This window comes from Clupea harengus, chromosome 19 (assembly GCF_900700415.2).
Source record: "Clupea harengus chromosome 19, Ch_v2.0.2, whole genome shotgun sequence".
Taxonomy (NCBI): Eukaryota; Metazoa; Chordata; class Actinopteri; order Clupeiformes; family Clupeidae; genus Clupea; species Clupea harengus.
The window spans coordinates 24487898-24515562 of NC_045170.1; the positions used below are offsets into that span (position 1 = coordinate 24487898).

The window sequence follows — 27665 nt, forward strand, 5'->3', positions numbered from 1 at the left end:
GTGGGGCTTTTAAGCTGTGGTCTCCTGACACAGTCCAGGTGGGGCCATCCTCTACACCTGTCACACTAAATCAATAGAAGCTGGTTCAGAAGAGCGTGTGCATTCTTGCCCACCCAGGTCTCCTTCATATGTGTGTGTCAGTCGAAATGAATCTGAACCTAATGTGGCCCTCTTGTTAAACGACTCTTCTTCAAGGCCATTCAGAAACTTCATCAATAGGTTCGATCATCGGCTCGAATAAGTTTAGAGCAGAGTTGGCTCTTATTGACAGCCTTGGTATCTGCTTTGGTGAAACTCTGAAGCTCTCGACAATACTGTCAAGCATTCTTTGTTGGAATACTTTTTCCACACTTTCCAAGCTCATTGAATATAAATATGAATTCAGTATAAATGTGATGACACTGTCAATTCGAATTTGCCTGCGTAATATTAATTTAAAATGTATTTACAAAGATGCATACGTTTTCCATTGTCACTATGGGAAATCTTTCACTGGTCAGTGTTACCCTTAAATAATAATTAAATATTATTTACAAGTTGATAACAAGGTGACACATCAGTGCCACATAATATCGTGTACGCTGTTACATTGTACATAGAGCCAATAAGGCCAATCTTAGTAGCAGTGGAATAATTGAGTACTTCCACCTCAACATGCACCACTGTTGGAATTCCCATAATTGCAGTCATTTCAAAAGTGTTTGATGGGGTTGAGGATAGCGAACCCACGTCACAACGCTTCCGACATTCCAACGAACAGTTTGTGTGCTGACGCCATTTCCTGAAGGACCTCAGGATTAATGAGTACCTAAACCAGGGGGGAATTCTTTCCACAGCTAGTTGTCCAAGGTCTTGTTCAAGGAATGGATTTGTTACTAATAATGGTAAATATACTTCACCTGGGCAAAGGAAATATTTATAGTTGACCACGGCAAACACCCATACCCCAGTGGTGAAAGTCTTTGAGCTGAGCACATCGTGTCAAAAGGGTTAGTTGGTGTTTACATAAACACTTGGTCGAGGTGAATCCCAATGGGGCAGCTGTCAGGGATGATTATCTTTACACCATAGTTGTTTATTTTTCCATATTTGAAAGGGGCATTGTTAATTACCTTAAAACAGTTGTTGCTTTCTGCTGTCACATAATGTAACCTCCATGCAACACATATATTCTCCACTAAAGATCAACCATTTCATTAATAACCTCACAGCTTTGATATGGTTGGATCATCACTCTGATGTTATTAGTGATAAAGCATGACTTCAAGTATTCTATTGCATTTTTACACCAGTTGCATAATGTAAAGCAAGACACCTCAAAATGTTTTTTTTTTTTGTATTATTAAATATTGTCAGTCACAATAAAGAAACGTGTTAAACAACAAGGCCAGTTGAGGCCTCTGGGGCATCAACACACTGTGCGAATTTACTGGCCATAATCACTGAAAAAGCACAAGAGTAGAGCTAATCAATTATTACATTGTTGCAACATCGAGTTGGACTAACATCTTGACATAAACTGTTCGTTCTTCACAAAATATCTTGGGATTTCCTCCTCACCAACATCTAACAAGTTTTATGAAAACAATGACATAAAAGCTGATTTTTGTAGGCTATTTTTCCAGAAGGATCAGATGCCCTTTGCACCAGACAATGCTGTGCCTTTGATTGAAAGAAAATTATATGACAACAATTTGGCCTGAGCTTTGCGCACAGTTAAATGAAAATAATCGGCAGGGGGGTATGTATTTTGAATGGTTTCATCCATAGTCTGGGTATTTACTGTAATTGGTAGGTTGGCCGATTTCCACAGTCATGCTACTGCTCTCGCGGGCTACAGGGGGCATCCGCATACACAAGAGTAGTCTCGGAGCACACCATCCTGATCCTGCACGCGTTTAGTAGGATCGAGGCAGGAAACAGGCAAGTGAGAGGGTGCAGTCTGGCGCCTGCCGACTGTGCATCTAGCAGGTCTCGTAGACTGAAGTCGTATCCTTCAGAGAAAAAAACGACAAGGCCGCGCACAGCTCGCTTTGGGTTTCAAGAGCCGCGCATGAGCTTTAGCGGGATTAAACCGATCAAGATAACGGGAGGCTGGATGTAGGAACGGTCGCGCTCATTGAACCAGGATATTTAAAACTGAAGGAAAACATATTTCATTCATCGAAGACCGGGCGGAGGAGGCTCGAGGCTGCAGCATCATGAAGCTCGTGTGCTGGATGGCGCTAGCTCTCCTCCACGGGCATGCCGCATCGGTAAGCGCGAGCTTTGCTCCCGGCCATTGTGTTCCATTGTTCCTAGGAAAACCTCGGACCTGCATAGTTCCTCGCCTCACAGGGGTAGCCTAACGCCCTCTCCGGATTGTAGGTTATGTGACTGTGCGTGTAACTGGTCCTCTGGACCTTGGGCTTATTGGGGTTATGGAGTCGGAGAGGATAAGGTTACCCTGTGTGTGTTTGTGTGTGAATGAGCGTGGGATATGCTATAGTGATAACGGCATAAGCGAATCCGCTGGGGTGCTTGTGTGTGGGTGTGTATTTGTGTTTGGGAGGGTTAAGAACACACTGTCGCCTCACTCCCCTCCCCCAGCGAGATACAGACAGCCTGTTTGGGCAGCGCGTGTGATCTAACTTAATTGCCGTGTTGCCGTTAATTAGACTAGACTACTGTTCAATTATGCAATCACCGGGTTTTGTTTCCCTTTCCTCTGCTCGCGCCTACATTCCTCATTCATCAGAACTACTAGGCTACTCCATCACAATCGCACGTGCGTAAAGGCCTACCTGACACTGAGGGAAAGGATAGCTGAAGAAAAAAAAATTAGGCTCTTAACTACAGTGTTCCTTTCATGCAGCCAGAGCATGGAGGTGGGGTTTGGTTGGTGGTGATGGTCGGGCAGACTGGGTGCAGAAGCCCGGGGTGGGGCACAGCGGTGTTAAACCCGCCGGGGACCGGGGTGGGGTGGGAGGGGGTGGCTGGGTCGATGACGACATCGTGAACCGATTAGTGAAGCAAGATAGCGGAACCATACATCGTCTAGCTCTCGCGAGAACGGTGTTGGACAGCTGAGAAATTAAGATAATAGCCTATATTTTAAAACCTCACGTGAAATTTGGTGACCCAGATGACAGATGTTGAGATAGTATTCAGGTAATCGATATGTGCTCAACAGAATGTTGCATATAGCTGGATTTAGATTTCCATCTTTAGTGTTCACCCCATGAAAATGTTGTAATTGTCTACTTACTCTTCTTTTTCTAAAACTCATAGGTTTCACTTAGACGAAGGGGAAGTGAATGGCTAAAATTCATAATCATATTCTGCTTGATAACCCATTTTGAACAGCAATGACAAGCAAACCTTATATGGGTAACTACTGTCATAAGGTTGAGTAGGGGAGGACCAGATTGAAATGGACACTTTTAAAAAAATATAACATAATTTATGAAGAGGTAGTCAAAGACTGAAACACAGCATTTGTGACCAACAGCCTAACCCTTCATCAGTGCAGCCATATAAGATCTGAGTTATAATTTGAGCAAGAGTGGAACTAGTGCAGATTTACTTTTTTCCATCATCAGTCAGTCTGAAGGAGCAAGCAGACAGGTCAAAACATGTGATAAAGATGTAATAGTAACATACAAGTAATGACATTCTCATCCTATTTGTGTTTCATATCTTATTATTACTTTGAAATTGTAGTCTTGCATGTGGATGTACTTGTAATGTAAATCTATGTGGATCAAATTCTCTGGGATTATCTAAAGTGTGTCCTCTATGCGCATGTGTAATTATGACGCACAAATCAAGTCAAATCTGATTAAATCTTCTTAGTTCGCGTTTCAAACCAAAAGACAACCAATTAGGGACGTATCTTTACCAGCCCATCAGTCTCCTTGCTGACCCCTGGTATTAACCCCCTTCCCAATATATCTGCAGATTGTCTTGCACTTTACCAGTCATTGAAACATATTATGAGCATATTTATGGAACAGCTCTTTAAAATACAGTGTTACTACTTTGGTTGAGCCAGTAGAAAAGCCCTGTTATTTTTGTCCCACCACTGGCATTTGTTTAGTTGGCTGCAGCAGGGGCAGAGAGTTTCGAAAATTGAGGGTGTACAGAGTCTTAAAAAGGCAACTGTAGACTTCCTCAAACAAGTTCATAGAAGAGTAAGTTCTTTAAACACATGCATAATCATCTGATGGGAATTGGGTCAGTCATTTTGTGTAGGTCTCTATCTTGTGTTGATATCCTGGGGTCTTTTTGTCTGCTGTTTACCAGCATAAGCAAGAGTTGGAGAGACCCCTCTTTATTTAACTTTGAGCTCTCCTGTGTGAGCGAAACAGGGAGAGTGTGCCGTGTGAGGGTGTGTATGAAATTTCATTTCATGTAAAAAAAAAAAGCAATGTGTTCTGTCCAGTTGCTGCAGAAATGAATCAGTGTTTTGTCCTACAGTCCACAAAGACGACCATAGAAAAGAGAGAGAGGGAGAAATTGAGAGCGTGTGTGTGTCTGTACTTTAGTGTGTCAAAGAGAGAGTGTGTGTGCATACTTGGAATGTATAGCCAGAAATAAACAAACTCAGGAAGTGCCACATTTTTGGAAGGGATATTTCCCACACCGTCAAACACTCCGCATAAAGAGTGTCTTTTGAGAGGGGCTTGAGTGATAAACCCAAACCTTTACCAAACCAGTGCTGGTCCTGGTAGGCTAGCATTGCTGTGGTCTGAATTTAAGAATGAACCCAAGTCAGAGTTCAGCCTATACTTAAGTTAGTTTTACATACTCTTTGGGTTTTGTGAATCCAAACAATTATATCTCACAACATAGATGACTAATGGTAATGTTAAAATGTTACAAAACAACTTGATGAAATTGCATAGAAAATATCAGGAACATTCTAGCAGTTGAGACATGTAGTTGTCACACAGAACAAATGAGCTGATGTTTTAATACAGGTTGTGGCAGGATCTTAAATGTACCTCAGAACAGCAGTTGCCTAACAGGCTCAAGGCATTTGATGATAGTTACTCTGGGGCAATATGTGAGGCTTGCTGCCTAACCTTGGGCATGTTCCCAAACATCATGATTAAAGCAGTCAGTACAAGGTTTAAAGGAGCAAAATGTCAAGTTCCTTTCACACAGAAGTTGCTTTGCCGAAGAGTTATCATCAATGTTAGTGATCTAGGGTGAAAAATATCAACAATTCTTTCCAGTTTCCTATTTTAATTATCAAATACCTCAGTAATGGCTAGTATGTTATCCTGACCGAAAAACATAAACATAGGCACTGACAGGAAAGCCCAAGAATTCCACAATCCAGGTCTCATTTGTGTCTTTCTCATGAGCCAGTTATCTATAGCCTACACAGTCAGTTTTCAACCATAATCTTCGATAGAATCTCTACATGACAGCAGACATCAAAATATGTAGTATCTCACAAAACAGTGATGTCTATTTTATAATAGAAATATTTATCACTTAAACAAGTTAAGTGATCTCAATGACATTTTACCATATTGATGTTCTGCATTACCACCTCATGTACACAATGGGTTAAAAAATGAATTCGCTTGAACACGGGCAGCAAAGATTTTGCAGTGACCCTCCTTGCCTTGTGGACTAGATGTTCTGTGTATATTCCTGTGCACTGTCTGGACTTTGTGAAATAACCGTAACAGAATTCATTCTTGAATCATATCACAGCATTTCTGGCTAGGTTGTGACCTTCACACAACTCTCATGGTTGCTGAAAGAGCGGGAAAGGGGACACTGTTGCTGCAGACTGAAAACATGTCCAATATACTAACTAGAAAGCCAATTAGAATACCATATATATGAATACAAGAATGTATTCTCTGGAACACCAACACGACTCAACAGCTACAACCTATATTCTTAACTACCTCTAAGGTGTACCATGCTAGACGTTGTTACCATGTTGTAACAGACACTCAATGTGATGGAAAGTTAACTACCACTCCTTAACAAGCCCGTCATCAAAAGCTTCAACTCTGTGTCATTCCATGTGAAATCAACAGGAACGTCCGGACTGACCATCTTGGATTTGCTTCATACTTTATGTGAAGAATGTCATTGTACTCAACGACAAGTGTGTAACATGTTAAGCCTCTATCTTTCGAATCTGAGATACAGAAATCTTAAAAAGAAGGTGTGGCTCTAAATGTAATTTGGATACTATTATTTTGTGCATTTACTAATTAAAACATGCTCTTTACAGCGGTATGGTTGTTTTTATGGTAGACTTTGTCATACATGGGCAATAAAGACATAAAATGATTGTTCTTTTTATGTTTAATGCCTCATATATCAGAAATAAAGGTACGAAGCAAATCCAAGATGGTCAGCTGGGAACATTTTCTAAAAATCTGTTGATTTGAAATGGAATTCCCCTTTAGTAGACTGGAGTAGATATCCAGAGTTGGTGACCCTGGGGTCATGGGGTTGGTCATATCTCTACTCAGAGGCAGATGTTTTCTTTTGACATCCTCTGTCAAAACAAATCTATCACATTAACAACTTGGTCTGTCTGATTCACCTCTTGTTTTGTTATTTGAATCGTATAGAAATGTCTTGGTGCTGTGCAGACAGTTTGGATGTATCAGTTGAGATTAAGACATGTCACAAGATTACAAGGTGAAAGACTGCAGTGTTTCAGTCAACACAGACCACATCTAATCAGGTGATTTTAGTAGGCATAACAAGTACTATGCAGTATCTGTTGTTGATCTGGTACCACAAAAATGCCTTGAACTCTGTCATAGTAACCCTTAGCTTACACCAGAGTTTTGTCTTTGCTGAGGCAAAAAGACATTTCCGTGTCTTGTTCACGGTGTGTGTTAAATCATACAGCTCACTAGGAGTCTTAAGTGCATTTATCAGTCACACAGAGAACAATGTTAACTCATGTTGCCAACTGGAGGTGTCTGGTTCTTCTTTTTCCCAGCTGTGTGAATGTTTCAACCACGCCAAGAAACAGTAGCAGACTCATGTTTGTCTTTGAATTCACTGAAGGATTTCTCCATCGCTGGAGATAGTAATGACCTTGAATCTTTTTATGTTACCCTCCAAAGATAATAGTCAGTTGCGCAGGTCCTAGAATCAAGGTTGCCAGGTTAATCAGACGTGTGTGTGGATCACAGGTCAAATGGTGACATAGATCAGCAATCTGATGTGATTTGAAGGAGCTGAAACTTTAAGGTAAAATGCAGCTGTCCAGCACAGGTTTCCCATTCACATAGTCTAAACAGGACCCTCCTGCAAAAAACCTGCAATGTCTGCTGTTCTCCTTTTCAACTTCAAGAGTAAATTGCATTTTAGCACTGTTTGGAATATATTCTGTAGACTCGGATTTTGAAATGAGATGGTATAATGTTTTAAATGAGATGGTATAATGTTTGAAATTATATGGTATAATGTAAAGTTTGTTGTGTTTTATGTACAACTCTTGCTTTTCTTAGTTTTTAGCAGGATAGTGCGCCCAAGACCGCAGAACTACATAGTGCATAGTTAGTGGAAACGACGGGTGTGTTTATGTGTCCTTCACATGACCCTATACCATCGAAATAAATATGAAGATGATACTAAAATGAGTTCCCTTTAGTTCAACACAACATACAGATGTTGTTAGTGCCATTCCTTTGAGTTTCCCTGACCGTGGTTTGACATTTCAGCAGAGATTACTTGGTTTATCTAGAAGATGATGGATCATAATGCATGTTCACTCCTCCAGAATTCAAACTCTTTCTCATTGCAATAGAGAAACAATCCTTGTTTTGGGCTGAAGGCTTCTTACATCAACTTCTACCCATTACAATGTTTTGTGTAGGTTGAGGGAGAGAGAAGACCAACACTTATCTTAGGGAAAACACTCATTATTTTGCTGGGCCTTGTGAAACGTCCAGACTTTGTTGCAGACTAAATACCTCGAAAGGCCATTATACCATTAGGCCATTATTATCTTAAGCAATGGCATTGCCAATACAGAGTAAATATAGCTGTGGCACCTCACTTACTGGTAAGGAAATTAAATGACAACTTTTAACCCAATGCTCATTAGACACCGGCATTTGCTTGATTGAATAAGTCTGGCTAAATTGCTGCTATTTAACCTAATCTTACTCTAGAAAATATTCCAGGACTAAATTGCTGCTTTTAAAGTCTGTACACTCTGCTGTAAACCAATGTTCAGACATTAGGATATCTGAGAGTGTGTTTATACTGAACTGCAATGTTCTGTTGTTGTCATTGAACAGGGCATGGGCCAAAGCACTGTCTACGACTGTTCATGGCTACTTCTGAGTCTTTCTCTCTAGCCTTGAGAATGTTCCAGCACATTCCAGATTAAAGCATTCAAAACAAAGTTTAAAGAGACCCACAGTAAAGTTACCGAGACTAAGCAGAGTCAAATGTCTTGCAGTGTTTTGCAGAACTCAGGCTAAAAACACACTTTCAGTACCCCTCACTAGTATCGCTCTGGTGTACATGATGTGTCTCAGCTAAAACTGCCTGCAAAATTGACACAACGTCCATGATATGGAAGGAGGTTCCCTATATTACTTTAGGTCATTCTGGTATAGGATATTTTGAATAATGTTCAGTAGTAAGGGTGCCTTGTGCAACCCACCCTTCATTAGTCACAGCCTCCTACGGCAGATTTGTGAAAAGCAGATCAGTCTTTCTGCATAACTGAAGTTGTAATGTGTGCTGACATGCTGGTGAATGCCAGTAATACCCAAAACCCAATGACCTTAAACAGCAAAGCTCTACATTTGGCAAATAGCAAATGTATACAAGCATTTAATGTGACGTTCCTATCGTTCGTCTCCATTCCTCTCATATTTTCAAAGTTTACAGTACTGATAAACAAAATACCACAGCCAAGTGTAAATAGGCGATGATTTGAGACTGACCGTGCAAGACTGAATTACTTTTCAAATCAAAGTGAGGGCATGTTCCACATTGATTGGTCATGCTTGACCATTGCTGTTTAGAACCACATACGTAGGTCTACTCCAATGTCTCTGTGCCAATCAATTGAGTTGTTTTCTTGTTGTCAGACTCTGGAAGTGAGGTGTTTAGTCTAGACAACTCAAACATCCTCTAATATTTAAGAGAAACCCCTTACAGAGTGCTGCTGATAAGCTAGGGATGGAGATACAAGAGCGGTAATGGGAAGGTGCTCTATGTAGACGGGTGTGCCCAAAGGGGCATGATGACCTACCACAGGTAGGAAGAAGGCTCTCCTCCTGAAGAGGGCAATAGCCAAAACAAGTTGGAGCATCTTTAAACGTTTTCATAACAAAGCCATGTTTTCATTGTTTTTCCGATGATACTCTAATTCTTGTTAGGGTTCATGACCCTCTTGACATGTTTGCAGTATAAACCAATGTCAAGTGTTATGGCTGGTGTCAGGGCTTTCTTTTGTGAAGGCTGCACATTCAGTTCCCATTCACCGCTCACACTCGCAGTGAACTTTTAGTGATCACCCGAGCAGATGTCCCTGCCTAGTGTGCCGTGTCTTACAACCAGCACAATGACTGAGCCAAAGGTCAAACCAGCGCTAATAACACATCACCCTCACATATGATGCAAGTCAGATGCAGTTCACTTAGTCATTTATGTGTGTGTGTGTGTGTGTGTGTGTGATATATATGTATATATATCCAAAGACTGCAGGATGGGATTGGTCGGAGGTGTAAGGGAGAAATGAGCAAAGGATAGAGGGATGAATGAGCAAGAGAAAGGGAGTGATACTTTAAATGTAGGATGGGTCCGCTCTCGGTATCCATGACAACTGAGGCTGCTGTCATCATTCCTTTCTCTTATTTTCTCTCACTCTCTTATTTTCTCTATCCCTCCATACTCTCTCCACCACTCTCGCAGAGCTAATTAAAATTCTGCCCCAGTAGTTTGTTGGGGGAGGGGAGCAGAGGGGCAAAGCAGGAGGTAGAGAGGGAACAGAAGGGGGGAAAGGACTTTTATGGGATTTGTGTGTGTGTGTGTGTGTGTGTGTGTGTGTGTGTGTGTGTGTGTGTGTGTGTGTGTGTGTGTGTGTGTGTGTGTGTGTGTGTGTGTGTGTGTGTGTGTGTGTAAGTAAGAAAGAGGGGGGGGAGAGAGCATAAAGATGTGACGGACTACAAAGGATTCTTGGCTGTGAGTACTTCATTGAGATAGAGATCTAAACAGTAAACTTGGTATGTGTGCAAATTGCTTAGTAGTCATGTCCTCCCACAGTTGAATTAGACTTGTGTGTGTGTGTGTGTGTGTGTGTGTTGCCATTTGTTTATTTGTGTGTGTGTGTGTGTGTGTAAGTAACTGACCGTTTGGATCTGGGAATGTGCTGTGATATCCAGGGTGGAGCCATGAGAATTCTCCGGAAATTATTTGTACACTCACACGCACGCCCTCAAGCACACACACACACACACACACACACACACACACACAACATCTGTATCCTTGTTAGTCTGGGGTTAAACAGAAGGCTGATATTTTTAGCCTCTGTTTGAGATTGTGTCTCTGACCATGTGACAGGGTGGGGGTCTCCTCCGTCTCGGGGACTTCCTGTAGGGAGGAGTTTGAATAATTGACCAGATAGTGCAGGGATCTCCTAGCCTGGCTCTGCCAAGCCACAATGCACATGATTCATGATTCATCATAGACTGGAAGTGTTTGATTGGTCTGGAATTGGCTAATGGGCGTATGAGTGTCAATCCAAACGACATTGAAAGAGATTAGATCAACCGGAAGCACTTGAGATCAAAACAACCAGTGGGGAGGGGAGATGAGGCGGCCATAATGTCATTGACCACTGCACAGGCCCATTTCTCACTTTTCCATGATTCTATGTGTGTACATAACTTGCATCAAGGCAGCATCCCTCCCCCAATAGAAGATGAAAGCTAGTCCTCTTAGTCATGACCTTGACCATTCTTCACTGCGTACAGCAACACATGATGTTGGGATACATAGCCCCCCTTGAACCAAGCCAGGGATCACCCCACCACATATTCCTGTGGCGATGCATATTTCGCTGGTTAAAGGAGGTACATGATAGTCGTGAAGTGAGGAGGAAGAAGCTGTAATAAACGGATTAAATGATGTACTCTGATGCGACTCCACTCTGAGGAAGACCAGGCCAGAGTGTTTGTGGCGTCTGTTCTGTGTCCCAGTCAGGAAGTGCGTGTGAATAGAGCACCTTTTTCCAGTTATCAGTGCCAAGACACTGGCATGGAATACAGAAATATGCCTTCTCTCATTGGGCCAAACAGTTACTGCAGCCACATCATGTCATGTTGTGCTGATGCAGACTAGTACGAGTCTAAGCATAACTACAGTGATCTCTGCACCATCTGCATGGAATAGAAATGCTTCTGTTGGTGCCCTTTCTATTCACTTTTTATATGGAACCTTTTTATTCATTGTTTGTTGTTTTAGAGTCACTTCTGGCTTTTGGTCACTGACAGACAGTGTACACGGAAGGAAGACGCCAGTTTAGGCAACCAGTCGTTGAATTAGACATCATTAAGCCATGCTGTCCAAAAGATGTTAGGAGCATAATTGTAGTTGTGTAGGTGTTAAAAAAACTGTATGTATGGAAGCCAGTCTTTTGCACTTCAAATGTAGTTGTGTGAATTCGTAAACCATTGTTCTAGATACTCATATCCATGCATTTAATGTAGCCTACATGGTTGAGATCTCATCACACCACCACCAATTTGTTCCACCCACATGGATGATTTTGCAGCAGCCATTGCATGCCAGTGCGGTCATTGCCTATTGGCTGTCCGTGTAGATGAGCAGACAGAGAACCAGCAGACTGGTTGAGTTCAGGACCATTTTGGAATGGTCTGTGGTTGAGTTCAGGACAATTTAGGAATGGTGTGTGGTTGTGAAACAAACAGTTGGGGCTGCTCAGGCCAGAACCCTGGAGTTATTCACCATGACCTCTCATTAAAGGTGTCTGGGTTATCTTGGGGGATCGGAGTCTCAAAAACGTTTTCTATCTCACACAGTGTCTCACCAGTGTAACAGTAGGTTCCAGACTGTTGGGTGCATTTACCTTCAGTTCTCCCTTCACCAACTTGCGTTCTCCTTACTAGTCCTCCATCCAGGTGCTTGCCTGGCCCAGCATGCTTCGCTTCAGGGTGTTAGTGGCTGTGAGCCCTAGAATGGTAATGGTTTCTGATAGGTACTCACCAGAGGGGGAATATCTGGTTGAGCTGAGAAAGAATTTAGTATTCCCCCTCCACAAAAGGTAACTTAGCCGCATATGGTCTATTTGCTATAAATTGTTGAGATAAAATGTATGATTCATGAGATTAGCATTCACGTCAGTCCATTAAGCAGACACATTTTGTAATAGAATTGTAATTTTCATTTGACTGAATATGCAAAGTCACCAATTGTAAATGAAACAAGAACAAACTAAACAGAGTTCCTCTGCATGTTTATTGGATGTTCTAGGTTGGCTCTCTGACAAGCTGTATAAAGAATTGCATTTGTATTTCTGTCAGGATTGAAGTAGCTTTGATGTGAAGTGGTAACATTGGCAAGGTGATGTAATGTGGGATTTAATGTTCAGAGAGCATAATCCACACAGACAGTTCAGTTTATTCTCCTTTAGACGCACCACATGTCATGTTTTTTCAACAAGTGCACACATTTATAAACATGCAAATAAAGCTTTGAGGCTCTCGCAGGCTCTCGCATGCACAAAGGCAGAGTCCCAACACTCTGTTCATTTTGCATTTTTGAACTGCTCTGAAAAGTTTCTTAGAAACGGCAGACACCTCATAAAGCCCTGGAGAGAGAGCCATGAGGGAGGGAGGGAGGGAGAGGGACTCCATTCACACAGGCACACAAACCAAGGGCCCATGAGTCCTTTAATCAGGTCAGCCTTCATGAAATACATTCACATTAGACTGTATCATCTCACATACTTCTTTTTCACTAGACTAAACACTTGGAGTGATAGTATGCATTATCAAGAAAAATATACCTACTTATACACACAGTATTTAACGTAGCACCTTTTAAACTCCGTGGACATGCGTTCTGGCAAGACTGGCATTACTCCAAGACTGCAACTTAACAGCACATTTGTATACATAGTGCTCCGCATTGTATCCATAAATTCCCATGCACTTAGCCGTGTCACAGCTATTGGCTTCATTCCCTTCCAGCCTGTAATATAGAGGTTTATCTTATTTTAAATTACCGGAATTCAATGTAATGGGCACTGAGTGTAAATGTGATGTCTAACTTGCTGACCTGCTGGTTTGTCACTCTCTTAATCTATTTGAAATACTAAAATTGGCTCTGTAGGTTTATTTTTTGCCATTATATGAAATTGACTCCATATGGGTAGAATCTCGTGATTTCAATCCCCATTATAAGAATCTTGACAATAACATGTTGATTTAATATAGTATGAGAGAGTCGGTTCACAATATGTTTCTGTGTTTGTTGTTGAAGCCCCATGCTGTTATCATGAAGAGGTTGTGTAAAAAAGGATTTAGCATGAACAGATTCATGATGGCATAGTGATTAAGCAAGCAAACACCCTGTGCGTAAGAATGCGGTAAAAATGAATAGGGGAACTCCAGCACTCATCCAGTCATTTCCACTCTGTGTGCGCCAGGCGGATGCACCTTGCACATGCATACTGTTTCCAGTGTTGACGGATGTCCCACACCAGGCTTAATAGAGCCTGGGGAACATGGCAAGCTAATTTGTTGTGTCACCATTGCATTTCATCATCAAATGACAGTGTCTTCGTACACTGGCTGTAAGAGTGCCCTGTGCTAGGTTTGTATCATTAACCATTTCATATCTAAATTGTGTATTTACTGTATTTAACAATACCAGCCATTTAGAAATGATGGGATATGAGATCAAGAATGGGTCGGCCCTATATTCACACGGCCCTATGTTCAGCAACCCTGTTTACCAGGGCATTTTGCTCAATTTGGTTTTATTACTCCATTTAACTGGGTGTGCCAAATCAAAACAGCATGGACTTTGGCTTTCTTTTATCTGATACGGTGCAATTTGGTGCCGGATGTTTGCCCGCAGTTGTTTGCTTATATTGCTTTCCTCTTCTGTCTCACTGCTTTCTGCATTTTTTTCTTAATTTGCAGACACCCAGAGAACAGCAACTTGCAAATGAGCTGGGTCAGGGTGACGGCTGTGTTTGGGCTGTGTGTGAAGTTTACTGGCTCTTATCATCAGATGTGATGGCTGGGCTGGCTAGTGTAGGAGAGAAACACAGCCCCCACCTTAACCCAAAACTACAAAATATTACCCAGCATGCTCTGGAGTTCCCATTAACAAGGTCAATAGGCTAGATCAAACGGCAGAGACACCAGTCTATGTCTCTGTCCTATCCTGCTGCCCGTATGTGTCTGTGACATGCTCTTAATCTCAGAGGATTGTGGGATTGCTTGTTGGGATTAAGGATTGTCGCTAAGGAACAGCTGTCCACAAATACACAATAGCATGAAACTACTATCAATAAGATACTGCAGAGCCGTAAAACACGGTGCAGAAATATCCTCTGTATTTTTGGTGTATTTTGTTGTACAAATTCATTAAGGGGCTTGGAGGAGTTATAAACACACACAATAGGGTGTAGCTATCGCTTAGGTTATTTGGTTATATGCTTCAGTCCAGGCGATTGCAACTGTTTTGCTACAGCTGAAATAACATTCATTGTCTTGCTGTAGTTCTTAATCCAGGCTGACCATTATGAATGTGTGTGTGGATAGTGTGGGTACTTTTACTGAAACAGTATGTGAGGATAGTGTGTTTACTCTTACTGAAACACTATGTGTGTGGATAGTGTGTGGACTCTTACTGAAACACTATGTGTGAGGATAGTGTGGGTACTTACTGAAACGAATATGACAAATAAACAAGACAACAATTTAAACAATATAAACGAGAGTTTTTCCCACAGCATGTCCTGCTTGAAAAAAACAATAATACTGAGTGAATTTCGTGGTTGAAGTCTGATGGAGATGATTAAACATTAATGTTTTTTTTTCCATCTTGTGACCGCTAACCATAGAGCATTTCCTACTGCAGTCATATTTTTCATCACACATCGTAAATTTGAATTCCAAATCACTGTATTAATATGCTGATATGTCCAAATGCCCAGCAAGGACTCAAAAAGGAGTCCTCATTCATTTGCTCACAACACCAGCCTCACACAGGAGGAGAATCAGAAGGACTTTAGTTCCTGAACCAGTTACAACAGAAAATAAACTCAATTTGTCCTCTGATAGCGGCACACTCATTTAAATGATGTATCATATTTGGAATGGAAGCAAACTACATATAAAATAATGCCATTTTATGCAATCTATCATTGGTAGAAGTCTTTTCAAATGAAACTGTACATTTTTATTTGAAATTCAGTTATTTATGGTTCATTCAGGTGGTTATAATTCACTAATTAAGTTTGCTGTCATCTTTACACAGAGGAATGTGCACTTAAACCAGAATAGCTAACTCCAGTGTGGGTACATTTCACAAATTATACTGTGTACCACCACTATGCAATTTTGAAATGTACCACAGAAACAAAAAAAAGCCTTCAGCCTTTCTGGCAGGGACAGTTGCATTACAACAGAACATCACTCTTCATTTTGGCCTACAGACCTTGTGGCATTAGAGAAACAGGCCTGTTTGCATTTCTGAAATGCTAACATTAGTCAGACCAAATTTTATAAAAATGTTTACTTAAGCAGTAAATTATACATTTCAACTTTATTTACATCTACAGTAAGGAGATGGATAGATACATATTTGAGCAATTCATTTTACTATGTTAGTATTCACAAAATATTCCCCAGAAAAACTTGAATACCATGAAAACCCTAGTATGGGTGGGTTAGTTCAATGCTTCCACATGCCACACATTAGCTTTAGTTCATGTGCAGCAGACTTTGCTGGTTGCCTGTCAATGTAGTTAGGGCCCCTAATGTTAGTAGCTGTGTAGACTTTTCTCAACAGAACTTTAATCCCTCTTTACAAAGACTACACATGCGAAAGGATAGAAAAAAGGATTTTCATCCAAATCACTCACACTATAGTGGGATTGGAGACGGAGAATGAATGTAGGATGCATTAACTAAAATCAACATATTCTTATCCTAGCTATGAATGCTGGATTTGTCTGAAATGTACTGTGTGTTATTAAACCAATAAGAAGTAGATGAAGCAAATCTTGGACATCGAAAAGTGGACATGGAGATAGTACAATAAACTTTCATTCATTTTCATCACTTGTGCCATCAGTGGACAGAGCACTGAACTGCTTGAATGTAGTTTAGAATTTCTGTGATTTCAGTGTGAGAAAGGACATGTTGTAGAGGACATTTATACTAAAATCTGAAAAGTGATAATTGTCATTTCTGCCTGTCTTGCCTTAAAGGTCTAGTCCTTGATTATCACCCAATATGCTTTTTGTCAAGTTTGTCAACTGTTTGTACTGGGTCTGTAAAGGACAACCCAATTAGTGTGGACCAAGCAAACTGATTGACAGCGTTGCTTCAGGATCACTGATTGGAGGGGTGTATTTGATTGGCAGCTGAGTACAGATATCAACAATCTTTCACCAGAATCAGGAACCACACCCTTAAGGGGAGGCCGATGTGTTTATGATGATGCTGATGAATGTCTGAATATAATGTGTTTGTAGGCCCACTTGCAATTAACTGGGATGTTCAGCAATGTTTTTTTTATTTTTGCCCAGCTCCCATTGCTGGCATGTGTAGAAAAATAAAAGCACACTGCCTTTGAAACTCCACTGATAGTGCCATTACGGTTTGACACGAGATGACATCTTTCCAATAAGTCAGTTTGGCAAATGTCTGCCTTTCTAGATATGCCCTGGTCAACTGTCAGTGTTGTTATTGAGTAGTGGAAACCTCCAGGAGCAACAGTAGATCAGTCATGAGGCGGCAGGCCACACAAGTTCACAGGATGGGATTGCCAAGGGCTGTAGAAATAGGTTAGCCTCAGTTGTAACACTGAACTGTGAGATTTGTGACGAGGCCAAGTCGTGACACACAAGGCAAACAACGTGCGGTGCACAGCCTGGGTTTGAGTGATGTAGAGCACACCATCAGGGCTCCGGAGCACACTGGGGCAGACAGGTTGTCTGCACTCAACCTTCACGATCTGGCAGGCGGGTGGGAAAAATGTGGATTCGCCAGATCACAGGAGAGCACCTACTTCCTGAATGTATAATGCTCACTTGAGTGAGGAAGAGGAGGGATACGCTCTGGGGCTGTTCTTCATGGTTTGGGTCAGTCAGTTAAGGGAACACTTAATACAACAACATACAGTGACCCTTTAGACAACTGTGTGCCTCCAACTCTGTGGCAACAGTGCGGTGGTATTTCTGTGCGCCAAGAATTGGCTTTCTGAGTTTTGTTAGCGAAGAACAAAAAGTGTCCCGCGTGACGCCTCAGCCCCATTGAGCTCCATGAGGACGAGCGCTGACTGCCGGCCAGGTCTTATCGGCCAACATCAGTGACTAACGCATTAACGCTCTTGGGGCTGAATGGGGGTAAATCCCTGCTGCCAGGTTCCAAAAGCCCTTCTCAAAAGATTGGAAGGTGTTTAAACGGCAAAGTAGGGGCCCTGTCGTGTATTTTCTTGGGATCTGTGGCATTATCCCTCACCGTGTATTTTGTCTTTAAAAATGCACGCTCATAATCAATTGGAAATGGCTTGTTAAAACTTTGAAGACATTTATAAATTATTTATAAACTATAAGTCTAGGCAGGCTAGTCATCTTTTTTTTCACCGAAATAACTTGCTGTCACTGACTTGCAAGTAGTCTTTTAACTGTCTCGCAAGCACTGGTAATTCAAAGCCAAGTGGGTGTAATGAAAAATCTGCTTTCAAACAGAAATTCAAGTTTCAAGTTCAAGTTTGTTAAAAATGTTTTACATTTACTCTAAATAACTTTAATGTGTAATTATTTATCTGGCTGAAAATTAAATGTCTGTTTAAGTTTATCTTTCTACAAAATCAAGTTGGCAAATTATAAGCAAATTACTTATTATATTTGCAGCAGTGGTCCTATGTTCTGTTCTAAAAGTCCAGTGTTGTCTTGGCTGGGTTTGCTCTAGTGGGCGAGGGTGGTCGGCCCAAAGTTTTGGGTTCCCATAACAACAATCCTGACCATGAAAAAACCTCACGCACTTTCTCTTCTCACAAACACGACCCCCCTCTAGTTCTTCTGCTGTGTCTATATCCCTCTCCTGCTGTTTCCTGTTCTCTCTCTCTCTTTCTCTCCCTCTTTCTCTCTCTCTCTTTCTCTCTCTCTCTCTCTCTCTTTCTCTCTCTCTCCCTCTCTCAATCACATGAGGTAAATTGAGTTCAGCGTATGAAAAGACTTAGACTCTGTTTCTTTCCCTCTCTCCCAGGCCCAGCAACGTCGCCTGGTAGATGACGAGGGGTCAACAGACGAGTTCTATGACGACGAGGATCTCTTCTCTGGGTCCGGCTCAGGCTGTGAGTGTGTGGGACTTAATGTGTGTGATAGAAAGAGAGAGAGAGAGAGAGACCAGCTGGTGGTTGTACCAGGAATCTACCCTGCAGATTTGAAGGCAACAGCTGCCACTTCTTAAACCAGAAGGGCTCATGGATGCATATACATACACTCCCCCCCACACACAGTGCTACCACACATACTAAAAAAACATTGGCCTGGACACCATGTTCTCTCACAGGGACCTCTTATACATACGTGTGGTGTACCCAACATTATGAATTGCTCTGTTGTGTTTGGGCCGTTGTGTTTTATGTGTGTGTGTGTGTGTGCGTGTGTGTGTGGGTGTGTGTGATCATCTGATCTGAAGTAATCTGATTAGTGTAAATAAGATCAGTTAATCAGAAGGAATCTGGGTGTGGATCGTCTCTGTCTTTGTGTCTTAAAGTCTGCTCCCCTGTGTACACACAATATGGAAGCATTTCTAAGTGTTTGAATGTGTGCAGTTTGGGTTCTAAATATACATACATACATACACATTCTACATATTATAAGCTGCATTGTTTAATTTTGTTTATGCTGCTAAAACAGTGTAAAGCTTAAATACGAAGGACTTACTCAGCAACTGTGTCTCAACATGAGGTGTGTCTGTGCATTTAGGACCATATGGTGAACACACACACACACACACACACACACACACACACACCACATCAAAGCTGAGGTAATTGAAAACATGGCGTGATAAACCTGTGCTGGGCCCCAATGTTACTCTGTGGTGATAAAGTGCCTTCCACCACACTCTTCAGTGGACAACATAGTCTTGTACATTTCAAAGGAGAGCTGCATCCGTGTGTCTGTAGAGAGAAGTCTGATGTTTGGACATGCTGTCATATTAACTCTCTTTTTTTCTCTCCTCTTCCTCCCCTTCTCACTCCTGTCCCTCCGTTGGTCTCTCCATCTCATCCTCAGTAGATCCTGATATGGAGGTGAACCCTACGAGGCTGGATGTGTCCTTTACCACTCCAGAGCCTCTCCCTCTCTCCACCACCCAGGCGACAGGCAACGCACCCTCTGCCCCCCCAGCACCTGAGCCCAGTGGCACCCCCTCCCCCACCCCCACCCCTGCCACCGACAGAGCCAGTGGTGCGGAGGAAAATTTCACAGAGGAGGAAGAGGAGAGAGTGAGGGAGCAGGAGATACAGCAAGAGAAAGAGAGAAAGGAGATGGAAAGGGAGAGAGAGAAGGAGAGGGAGAAAGAGAGGGAACGGGAAAGGGTCAGGGAGCTAGAAAAAGAGAAAGAAAGGGTTAAAGAGCGAGAAAGGGAGAGGGAGAAAGAAAGGGAGAGGGAGCAGGAGAAGGAAAGAGAGAGGGAGAGGGAGCAGGAGAAGGAGAGAGAGAGGGGGAGGGTCACGGAGCGAGAAAAAGAGAGGCAGAGAGAGAGAGAAAGGACAACAATTTCCCTGTGGGCCTCCTCCATCCCCATGGTAACCACAAGTCCAGCTCCACCTCCTGCTCCTGATATGTTAGCGCCCTCTGGTGGCGCAGAGGAGTTCAGCACAGCTGAGGAAGAGGAGGAGGAGATTTTCCTGACGGATGAGCCCAGGCAACCCTTCCCAACAATCCCATGGGACAGAGACACCACCACGGAGAGCCTTCCCACGGAGCAGGATACAATCTCCTGGGACCGAGACGCCACCACACAGAGCCTTCCCACAGAGGAGGACACAAGCACGTCCCCACCAATCACCACAGAGCCCGTTATCCCAACAGAAGAAGACGACGTAGTCGAAGTAACAGAAGAAGACGATGAAGAAGAAGATGAAGAAGAAGAAGAAGAAGAAGAAACCACACCCCCTCTGCCAACAACCACTGAGAGTATCACAAGCATCCAAACCACTTTCACAACACAGGTAAACACACACACACACACACACACACACACAGTACCAGCTTTCAGCTTACCTCCACAGGCACACACACACACACAAACACACACACGCGCACACACACACAGTACCAGCTTTCATCTCACCTCCACAGGCACAGACACACACACACACGCACACACACACAGTACCAGCTTTCAGCTCACCTCCACAGGCACACACACACACACAAACACACACACACACACGTGCGCACACACACACACACAGTACTAGCTTTCAGCTCACCTCCACAGGCACACACACACACACACACACACACACACACACAGTACCAGCTTTCATCTCACCTCCACAGGCACAGACACACACACACACACACACACACAGAGAAACACAAAATCACTTGGATTAGCATCACAGTTGTACCACTATGATGTGGACACACAGAAATACAAATGCACACACACTCAAACACACATCAATCTACACAGTTATAAACTTGGAGCCTGCTTGTTCCTGAGTTGGCCACAGATGAGTGCAGTATTCGAGCTGTTGGCTCATTTAGGTCATTATGGAGTGAGGGAGAAAATGTTTTTTAGGGGTAAATATGATTACTAGAGCATAATGAAGCTAATCACTTACACCTTTCAGATCATTTGAATTGTAAGTATGTCCATCCCAAACGTGTCATAATAGACTTCTTTACTGAAATATCTCACTGGAGTTCTCTCTCTCTCTCTCACACACACACACACACACACACACACACACACACTGACACACACACACACACACACACACACACACACCTGTTCTCATTCCTCAGACACAGGCACCCTACACGGACGTGAATAATGATGTGGGCCTGGGACGCAGTGACGACTTTGAGATTCGAGACAACAACAGTCGCCAGGACAACGATCTGGGATCCGACCGAGGTGAAGACCGAGGGGCAGACGCCGATCTGTCGGGCAACACGGTGGACACGGTGGGCAGCTCGGCCGCTCAGCTCCCCCAGAAGAACATCCTGGAGCGGAAGGAGGTCCTAATAGGTGAGTGTTTATAGAACAGCCCGTCTGCACAGAGGACCTTCTCTTAACTCATGTCCAACTAATGGTTAATATGGGTGCATGTATATGTATATTAACATATCAAAATATGGTAGACAAATCTGTGTTGTCTAGCTTTGAGGGTGATGCAGGGTGCAGTAACAGAGAGAGAGCTACAGCTTAAATGAAGAGTGACTGACTGTTTCTTTATCGAGCTGATCAGGGACGCTCTAATCATTTCATCATTCCTCTCTCCCTATAACGCCACACATTTTCATCAGTTATCAAAACCAGATCAATTCTGTCCAGGACATTTGCCTCGAACCTTTTCTAAGACCATTTATGCGAACTCTCTCAGGTAGGAGAGGTAGCGTGGCATTTGAGCTCCAGCTGTCCGCTCTCTCATGGCCTCATCACCTCCAGGCATAATGCCTGCATACACCGACTGGAGGCCCATGCATGGGAACACTAATTGCCCCCCCTGATAGGCGGACAAGGGCTGGCTTTATGGAAATAGTCAGCGGCTGCTTTTAGCCTCCGGTGGTCGGAAAGATCTTTTTCTCCATGAAGCGCCTCTGTTTATTCTCAGCACTGTTGTGAGGCTATGTTACTGAACTACAACTAGATGTCATACTATTGAAGGAGTGGAGTTAGATTAGCCATTCAATAACCTGCGTGGTAGTCTCGTCCACTTCAGCTACACCTGCAATGATAATATTCTGTGTGTAATGCTTTGCATGTGTGGACTGGTGAGGCCGGGCGGTTTACTGTAATAGACGGGTCATTGGAGTCTAGATATTCATTTCTACGACTTGGCCTGTATTTGAGTTTGATATGTATGAAACAAAGGGACCATGGGAAATAAGGTGATGTGTGGAGAGGCGTGGCAGCATGTTCCACAGCTAACACTGCTCAAACAAAAACACAGAGGGGAAAAGAGTATGAATATAACAAATGACATCTTCATTTCCTCTAGAAGAAATTCTGTCTCCATTTCTCTTCCTCTGTTCTCTCTTCCGCCATTTTCCGCCATCTCTCTCCTTGGTCCTTCCACTCCTCTCTCTCTCTCTCCCTCTCTCTCTCTCTCTCTCTCTCTCTCGATCTCACTCTCGATCTGATGTGTCTCTCCTCCTCAGCTGTGTTGCTTGGTGGGCTCTTTGCGGTGGTCTTTGCTGATTTCCTGGTGATAGGTAAACGGGACAAATCTGAGATGATTTGTAGTGAGTTTAGAGTACTGTGTGCTTCTTGAGTTCATAGCTGTACATGTAAAGGCGTCTGTTAGTATCCCTGTGGTTTTGTGATGCCCTACTGCTAGATCTCCTGTCCTCTGAAAGGCCAGTATGTATCGTGTGTATATAGTTCAACCAGTTCAGTTAGACCAAACTAAAACTATATAAAGTGTGTGAGCGTGAGTGTGTGAGTGTGTGTGTGTGTGTGTGTGTGTGTGTGTGTGTGTGTGTGTGTGTGTGTGTGTGTGTGTGTGTGTGTGTGTGTGTGTGTGTGTGTGTGTGTGTGTGTGCGTATGTGAGTGAATGACCCTTTATTTAAAAAAAGAAAGGTAAAGCAGGAACATTTTCTTAATAAACTATAACTACAGGTCCTGTATTGAAACCCTGTTTTCCCCCCTTCTCTATGGAACTCTCTGGGCCTCCCCCAGTGCCCCACCTCCTCACCTCCCCACCTCCCCACCTCCCCACCTCCTCACCTCCCCACCTCCCCACCTCCTCACCTCCTCACCTCCTCACCTCCCCACCTCCCCACCTCCTCACCTCCCCACCTCCTCACCTCCCCACCTCCTCACCTCCCCACCTCCCCACCTCCCCACCTCCTCACCTCCTCACCTCCCCACCTCCCCACCTCCCCACCTCCTCACCTCCCCACCTCCCCACCTCCTCACCTCCCCACCTCCCCACCTCCTCACCTCCCCACCTCCCCACCTCCTCACCTCCCCACCTCCTCACCTCCCCACCTCCTCACCTCCTCACCTCCTCACCTCCCCACCTCCCCACCTCCTCACCTCCTCACCTCCCCACCTCCTCACCTCCCCACCTCCTCACCTCCCCACCTCCTCACCTCCTCACCTCCCCACCTCCCCACCTCCTCACCTCCTCCCTGCTAACCCTCTCTCCAGTAGTGATCAAGTCCTGTGGGATCGTTCCATTTGAAATCCTTGCAACAATCCTTGCAAGCCATTTCAGAGCCCTGGCCAGATGCCTTTCCAAACATGCTTTTCTGGCCACATAGATGCTGCTTTCTGACAAAATGTGAACTTGTGTCTCCGTCTGAACTCCAAGGCCTCTACTTTGAGGGCAGTGACATGGCGTATAACATACAATTTGGAGTGTTCCTGAATTGGAACTGAACCGTTAGCTAGCTGGCGCACCATTTCACTTACATTTAATTCCACAGTCTCAGAAGTCAATGAGTCAATGCAAGTGAATGAGAGTGTGCTAGCTATCTAGCATTCCAACTTGCTCAGGGGTGGCTTCAGCACATTTCTATCCCTTAATAAGTCTCAAAATATGGTCCTGTATATCTCTCTCTCTCCCTTCCTGTAGAGGCCATGATGACGGTGGTAGTAGTGTGGAGATGTGTCAGTGGCCCTGCAGTCATGTTTGTGTCAGTGGTGTCTATGTGTTTGTGGGTGTGTGGGTGTGTGTATATCAGTGCAGATGCTAAGGCTCCCTCTCTTCCTTTGTGTGCAGCGGTGATCGTGGGCGGTGTGGTGGGCGCCCTGTTTGCTGCCTTCCTCGTCATGCTTCTGGTGTACCGCATGAAGAAGAAGGACGAGGGGAGCTACACACTGGAGGAACCCAAACAAGCCACCGTCACCTACCACAAGCCTGACAAACAAGAGGAGTTCTACGCATAACACCCACAACCACACGCACACACACACACACACACCTACATACACACACACACACACACACATATGCCGACTGAAAAGGTTTACATATTACTACTAATAAGTTCTGTAATTTATTCTGTAATTCTTTTACTTAGCTGCCTTTTTCTCTCCTTGTCTCTCCTCGTCTGACATCCCTTCTCGTTCTCTCCTCTGTCCCCCATAAGAGTTTCTGTCTCTATAAAGATTTTTTTTACGCGGAAAAAAAGTGAACAAATTAAGAAATCAGATTAAAAGAAGAGTGAAGGGGGTTGCTAGGAACAGTTGAAGTCTTGGAGTGTTTTGGAGTAGCTGAGTGTCTGGAATAGATCGATGTTGAATGACTATTTTAAAATCATTTTTTGTTATTGCATGAAAGCAGACACTATGAACATGGCAATACGACAGAAACACAGACAGCTGAGAAGTGTTTAGAGCACGAGAGGAGATCAGTTGAGGTGAAAGGTCAAGTGGTGCCTTCCATTCCACTGGTGCTAAAGGCTTAAGGCTTAAGATGAGCAGAAACGAGAATGGGTTGGTAGTTCAGTGTGGTAAGCTCTGGTAGACTTGCCTTTCACTGGCGACGGGTGCAGATCGACTTTACACTAACCACCATCTCGAACAATCTTTACCGTTTCTCTCCGATTCTCATTATCTTCCTCTCTCAGACACGTAACCACACATGTACACAATGTCTCCCTCTGCTGGTGGGTGGGTGTTAGTGAACCTGGCCTTTTGTATCAAGACAAGAAACTTAAAGAACGTTTACATAGGTCCAGGAATGTTTATAAACTGTTCAGTGACACTCAGAAACAAGGATTGAATGATCCTCTACGTTGTACAAAGACAATTAGCTATCCATAGTAATAGTATTAATAATAATAATGATAATAATCAATAACAATATATCATGGGTCGTGGGGGAATGGTGAATATTCTATTTGTAGTGGGTACGGGGGCTGTATTAGCTGTAAAATAAAGTTTATCTGTAAATACACACTGTTCTTTAATTTAAACTCATAAGATACATCTCCACAGGCTCAGGTCACACACACAGAACTGCATGCACACACACATACACTCACAATGCATCCTGATGCAGTTTCATGATTCTTTTTGCTCTTTTTATGACATATCAAATATCAGCAATTGTCAAGAGATCTCATTGGGCATATCTCTTTATCATCAATATTGTATAGCAAAAGTCTGTACTTGCCTGTGCCATTCTTCTATGCTACAGGACACCCAAACTTTTCTAAGGTGTGTGAATCACTCTGATCGAGTAGATTCTGGATTTGGATCTTTGAATGCATGTTAGTTCTTTTTTTTTTTAAATTCTTTTCATTATTATTATTGTTGGACATGTTTCATTTTGAATCTGATATCAAACGAATGAGACAATACCTAGCCTTAAGGGAGCACAAGCACAAAACCACAGACACACACACACACATACACCACCAGGGCATGTTTGTCAGGCTCTGATTAAAGACACGTTTTCGATGTTGGTGTACGTGTGTGTGTATTTGTGTGAGATGCCACCTTGGCTGGACAGGATCCCACAGCAGCAGGTGTGTCCTCATATCAAGTCCATCCCAATCCATACTCAAAATCACACTCTCTGACCTGTAAAAGTGTATACTGTCCATCCCAATCCATACTCAAAATCACACTCTCTGACCTGTAAAAGTGTATACTGTACATATACTCCTCTTTTTTTTACATACTGCTGACATGGTCCACCTCTTGGCCCACCCGTGTGCTGTTTGACCTCTGACACACATATCCACACAGACATCTGCTTACTGGAGGTCGTCCAGTGCTCACAGACACCCTTGTTTGTAGAATGTGTGTGTGTGAAATTGAAAGACTGGTTTCTATGAGTCTGTCTTTTTTCTATGTAAACTTCGGATGTTTGTACCCTTAACCAAATATGAGGCCAAGCATTACAGTGTTTATTGTTTTGAGTGCATGTGTGTACACACACACACACGCATGTGCGTGTGGAGCTAGTATGGTCGCTCATTGTGTTTTTATACATTAGCATTTTTAAAGTTGTCTTTTTTTGGTGAGCTTTTGGCTCTCCTCACCTTCACTAACTTGCCACTCTGTTCTCAATAAAACACCTGACTAGGTGACCTGAAAATCTCTTGTATGTGTTTTGCTTCAGTTAAGCAGTTCTTGTGTTTATGCCTCATATGAATGTCTTGAAATAGCACAGCTGAACTATCTGTTTTTTTTGTCCATCCATTATGTTTATGAAATTAAATAGTATGATAGTATGTTAGTACGATGCTGATAGTATGATACATAAACACCACTGACTTGTCTTGTAACTATGGCAGAAATGTCCATTTGTGAAGTTACAATAATGACAATATGGCACCAGATCCAGAGCATAGCCTATGTAGAGCAGGTAAGTGCTGAAGAATGGAGTTTTGTTGAGATGCAGCAGAATTAGTGCCCAGAGTATCAATGTTTAAACAGTTTGTTGTCTTTGAAAACAACCTCAGGCAGATGTTAAATTGGACATTTATTTGACATCCCCATTCCAAATGCCGGCCAATACTCTATAACAAACACAAATTGAATCATCGTAATAGTAGCCCTCAATATTCTTATTCTTTTATGTTCCAGATCTCTCCCGTTTCTCCCCTGTCCTTGTCCACAGAATCTATGACACACACACACACACACATACCTCCAGGCTACTTACAAAGTGTTGTGGTGTGGGTTGAGCTAGAACAGTTGACGCCACTGGCCAGAAAAGACATGTTCGAACAGGAGCTTAAATATTCACTCAACAACATCTCACAATCGTAAGTCTTCTCTCACTCACTCTCTTTCTTGACTTCTTGAGGTTTTTGGATTCTTTATGTAGTGTGTATGTGTGTGACCGCGTTTATGCATGTCTTACCCGGACAAAACACGTATTCTGTTTGATGAAAGACATCAGAATACTGGCAACTGTAATTGAATTGCACCACAGCATCACAGCACCTCCACAGCACAACACCATCCATAAACCAAGTTTGGAAGAATGGACATAAAAGACGTAAGTTTCATCCAGTGTTTAAAATGGAGCAGAAAGCGGCAGAATACCAGAGCAATACCTCACACGGGATAGTACTGAGTCCCAAACAAATGAAAAACAATGGATGATAAATTATTGTGTATTACTTCAGTCATATAAACACACTCAGATCCTGGTCTAGGATCAATTAATTAGAAAGCCTAAACAAAGACTCCTCTTATCCCAAACTGGGTTCAAATATAATTTTGGCCTTTGTGTGATATTA

General features: G+C 42.9%; 1 protein-coding gene across 1 annotated transcript; it reads left to right on the forward strand.

Moving 5' to 3' along the window:
• The first annotated feature begins 1798 nt into the window (after window positions 1-1798).
• On the forward strand, window positions 1799-26512 carry sdc3 (syndecan 3). The gene is made up of 6 exons (XM_042710597.1): window positions 1799-2255; window positions 18474-18561; window positions 19514-19815; window positions 19903-20451; window positions 21257-21482; window positions 24185-26512. Exons 1-6 carry the CDS (start codon window positions 2202-2204, stop codon window positions 24349-24351), a joined length of 1386 nt encoding a protein of 461 aa, XP_042566531.1. The 5' UTR covers window positions 1799-2201; the 3' UTR covers window positions 24352-26512.
• Window positions 26513-27665: the final 1153 nt, after the last annotated feature.

Coding starts and splice junctions, on each gene's coding strand:
- sdc3 (XM_042710597.1), top strand. CDS start 2,202: ATGAAGCTCGTGTGCTGGATGGCGCTAGCTCTCCTCCACGGGCATGCC. Junction 2,256..18,473: donor TCCACGGGCATGCCGCATCG/GTAAGCGCGAGC, acceptor CCTCTCTCCCAG/GCCCAGCAACGTCGCCTGGT. Junction 21,483..24,184: donor GCGGAAGGAGGTCCTAATAG/GTGAGTGTTTAT, acceptor CTTTGTGTGCAG/CGGTGATCGTGGGCGGTGTG.